Source organism: Rattus norvegicus, chromosome 3 (genome assembly GCF_036323735.1).
Source record: "Rattus norvegicus strain BN/NHsdMcwi chromosome 3, GRCr8, whole genome shotgun sequence".
Taxonomy (NCBI): Eukaryota; Metazoa; Chordata; class Mammalia; order Rodentia; family Muridae; genus Rattus; species Rattus norvegicus.
Window position 1 is genome coordinate 77,445,397 of NC_086021.1, and position 4,472 is coordinate 77,449,868.

Sequence of the window (4,472 nt, forward strand, 5' to 3'; positions counted from 1 at the left end):
TCTCATAAGATAGTTTCCAGAAAAAGAGCACATGACACAACCGAGTCTCCAACAGAACCAGAAATTCCCACTTCAGCACCTGCTTGCTTCTTACTGACAAAACCCTGACCAAAAAGGCTCCTGGCCCAACAGTTCGGTTGGTCACCTCCATCCAGACCCTTCCCCACACTCATGCCACCAGCTGCATGTCATAATTGTAGGATTATACATTTTCTATCATTTGTTTAAAAAAATTGATTGCTTCCATCCGATTTCCCCTATTGAGAATTAAAATATCTTCTTTTACACATGGAGGATACGTTGTCCCAAGATGCTCCTTGGGTACTTGATTGTGGAGGTACACAGTGTGTGTGTGTGTGTGTGTGTGTGTGTGTGTGTGTGTGTGTGTGTGTCTAGCTGTCTGTCTATGTAATTGTATATATGGCTATAATTATATATATTTTGAGTATCATGTATTTATAATAGGATCTAATATATAATAAGTTGGAATAAGATAGAGCAATCAAAATAGTTTACTATGAATTATTTGAAATTTGTAAATCATTTCCCTCTGAAATTTTTCCATCAAAGAGTGTTAGACCTCAGTCGGCTGGAGATATGTGAAATTACAGAGAGCAAAACTACAGATAAGGAGGCTCACAGATAAGGGAGGGCAGCTATCGCTCTTTGCCTTGGTATAAGTCAAAACGAAATGTGCTGTGGGCACCTTGCATTACTTAACCTCATTGGGAAGATCACAGAGCTTAAACTCCAATTTCCCTCAGACCAGAGAACCAAAGTGCTCTGTGGCTCTGCTGGCCTCACCTCCCTATTCATCATGAGTTTTAAGAACTCCATCCTCTGAGCCGTGATGAAAACCTGTCCTTATAATAATGCCATCCTACCTTGGTCCCATATTCCCTGCACATGCATTGCTTGTGTGCCTCTCCTCCTGTGCCTTTACTTACAGCAATTCTGCTTAGCATGCCCTTCTTATGGATGTGGAAATGAGCCAGCAGACTATGAGGCAACTAGAAAGCTCACAGATTAGACCTCAGCACCAGTTTCTGTTTCTAATCTAGTGTACTGTGCCTTTTGACGATGCTTCTCTTGAGAAGAGTCTAGAATTAGTTCGGAACCGTCAAGCAAATAACGTTCCTCAGAGAGTGTTTCGAATTACCACAGCAATACGGCTTTGTAAGGACAAGGGCTGGTGAGCCCAAGTGACACTTGAGGCAGAAAGAAGCATCCTAGATAGATGGGAGCTGCAGGAAGCCTTGTGGACATGAAGTGTGTTTACCAAAGTAAAGAGACGAGCGGATGGCTGTGACAGACAATACTGCTATGAGGAAAGACTGACACTAAATGGTGACAGATGAATCTTGAACACTTGGTGGATGATAAAGAAGGACTTGAAAGATTAAGCTTGGATTACATGTCAGTTACTGGGATAAGGGGGCCAGGAAGCCCTGGGGTCAAGAAAGAACGTTGTCTGGGGATGAGATAGATCCCAGAGCTACACAGATGGGATGTGGTGCTGGTCCGCCTTTTCTCCTGTGCCTTTATTTACAGCAATTCCACTTAGCACATCCTCGTTACAGATGCAGATTCTCTCCCTTCTCCAGGGAGAGAAAACAGAGCATCCCTTGTTGGCAGAGCACATTGCAATAGGCAGACGGAAGGACAGACAGGTAAAGGAAGGGTTTAGGAAAGCAGAATGCTGGGGACAAGTTGTGGGGGGAAAGAGAAATCAGGTAGGTTTCCAGTATAGGTCACTAAACAAACGAAGAGTGTTTCAAAATTAGCCTGATGTCGCCGTCTTTACCTCTTCCCGACAGATCCTAAGACTAATTGGAATGGCTCAGCACTGACAGATTTTGAGTATATTGCCTTGAAGACCTGACAGTTCAGCATGTTTGAAACTCTTGATGAAATGTAATTATTTTTACTGTAGTGAGATTTATAAATTCTAGCGATAGTCTTCAAATTCTAAAATTTTAATGTATTAGATTAGTCATTTTATAAAGTCTAGATTTTTAAAATACATATGAACTAAGCAATAAAGTTTTCATAATGCCACTCTACAAACGCTCCTAAGCGCTCAGACAAATGCTCCCCTAACTCCAATATTGAATCTGTCAAGACTTTAGAACTGACTTACTTGTAAACCTTTATTTCCGAGGCTGCGCCCCCACCTTCAGCTCAGTCCACAGCCAGGAGGTGAGGTGATCCAGTAACTCCCTTTGATTTTAGCCAAGCGTCTAGGAGCATTCGCGCTATTTGCAGTGGATGTCAAGAAGTGGGAACAGCGGGGCTGCTCCTCAAGCTGAAGAGAGGTAATCCTATTACACCTACCTTTCCCCCATGGCTGCCTCTATGGCAGCAGGGGCCTGGAGGTGACTTGATTGACTTTTAAATCCCAAGGGGTCCTTGTCTCAAAATCCGCACGTGTAAGTCAAGTGGTAGATTGGGCACTTGCTAAGAGGGCCTGGCTCCTTTGGCCTCCCTGTGGCCCCAGCAGCTCCTCGTTGTCTTTTAAGGTCCTGTGCTTTCTAGGTGACACCACTGAGCACTAGATTGATGTGCTGTTGTGTCCTTCAGTGATGATCCTTAGCAGAAATGAATGTGGCCAACGTCTCCCAAGCCCTGGATTTTGTATCTGTGTAGTCAGGATTAATAAACAAGCCCTCCTTTGATTCTGTGCAGTAAGAATGTAGTATCCTTTTGTTCGGGGTAAAGCTGTCTTTATGAAGGTCATGTGTAAGTTATGATGTTTCCTCCCTCCAGCTATCTCCGAGGAGGCCCGCCACTTACCTTGTGTGATAGTGTTATTAAATACCCTTTAATGACATTAACAATTCCAAAATAAACCTAGATACAAAAGGCAGTTAGGAATTTACTCGGTCTTCTTATGTTAAAAATAACCCCTTATTCTGTACAACAAAGGTATATTACTAACTTTATATAATACTAATCTTCGGAATTAAAAAAACCTTGACACAAATCGCTAACCCTTTGTTGACAGGGGTAGTCCATGGAGCAGAGTTTCAGATATAGGGATGTACCTCCCTTTCCTTCTCTTAGAAATTCTAGACAGTGTAGTTTGTCTCATTCTCACCTCAAAAACATACCTCCTTAGAGCTGGGTCAAAAATCATTTGAGTGCTTTGGGGAGGAGCATCATGTATAACCGGGAACAGTGACAGCCCAGTGTTACCTTGTAGGGTAAGATACTCAGGGATGTAAATCCATTGCCAAGCTGACCAATCAAGTGTCCCTAGTGCTTAAAGAGGCAAGTTTTGTCATCACTGATTAGGACGTAATAAATAGCGATGTTTTACCATTACCTACAAAGCCCCAGGTGAGTTAACCCATGACCACGTAGAGAGCTCTTCCCACTGAGATCCGCAGGGATGGGTGTCTGTGTACATGTAGCTCCTCCCATATCCTTCCCACTAGTGAATACACTCATTTCTAGTCCCTGTAGGGATTATTACGGCTCAAAGTCTCCCTCAGTCAGTATCTTTTCATAGAGAATACACCCCTCAGCGTGTTACTAACCAATGGATCCACTCCCATATCTGAAGCTTGTATAACAATCTTTCCTTACCGTCTTTCTTTACAGACCTGGCCAGAGGACTGCAGATGACCTAGAGATTATCTACGACGAACTCCTTCATATTAAAGCCTTATCCCATCTTTCTACCACAGTAAGTATGTCTTCACCAAGCTGTGATGCACAGGCATACACTCAAGCAGACACAGCAACACACAAAAATAAATAAATTTACAGAACGAAAAATAGTATCTGAGCCTAAGAAATGACTCGATCTGGTTACAGCTATAAGTCTGACAACCTGAGCCCTGTCCCAGTAACCCGTGTGGTAGAAGGAGAGAACCGACTCTTGAAAGTCGCCCCACAAAATAAATAAATGTCCCTAAGGGGTCTGCCTGGTGGGAACTGTTATAAGCTTGTCTAGACAGTAATTTTGGTATAGACTTTAAGATCCAAGTAGCAAGCCTAGTGAAAGTACTTCTGGATGACAGGAATTTGTATAAGCAAAGTGAGAGATGACTTCAAGGTGAGCCTGAGACCCCCTCTAACAGACACCCACGCAAAACACAAGTCCCTTCTCCTGTACCTTTCCTTCCCACATTTCTTTCTTTCCTTTCTTTCTTTTTTTCTAGGTGAAACGGGAGTTAGCAGGTGTTCTCATTTTTGAGTCTCACGCCAAAGGAGGAACTGTGTGTAAGTGCGAGCCCTAATGAAGCACTCTGCTTGGCCACGCCCCATGCCGGTCATGGTCAATGCTATATGCTTCCTATTGGCTCCACTATGACCTGACAGTCATATCACTGTGGTGCGCAGGCATACACTCCCCAGTGAGGGGAGGGGGGTTGAGGGGATGGAACTGGGAGGGCTCTCCGGATAGGCAAGTGGGAGAGTTTAAAGTTCAAAGTCATCCATGGCTACACAGCAATTTTGAGACTCAG

General features: G+C 43.6%; 1 protein-coding gene across 8 annotated transcripts in view; it reads left to right on the forward strand.

Annotated features, from left to right (window-relative positions):
- Rapgef4 (Rap guanine nucleotide exchange factor 4) overlaps positions 1–4,472 on the forward strand; it is a 292,910-nt gene that overhangs the window by 228,373 nt on the left and 60,065 nt on the right. For all 8 annotated transcript variants that reach the window (XM_039104344.2, NM_001100642.1, XM_039104345.2 and 5 more), the window contains 2 exons: positions 3,604–3,688; positions 4,167–4,227. In XM_039104344.2, the coding sequence (XP_038960272.1) occupies positions 3,604–3,688; positions 4,167–4,227 (146 nt within the window). The remainder of the gene's footprint in view (positions 1–3,603; positions 3,689–4,166; positions 4,228–4,472) is intronic.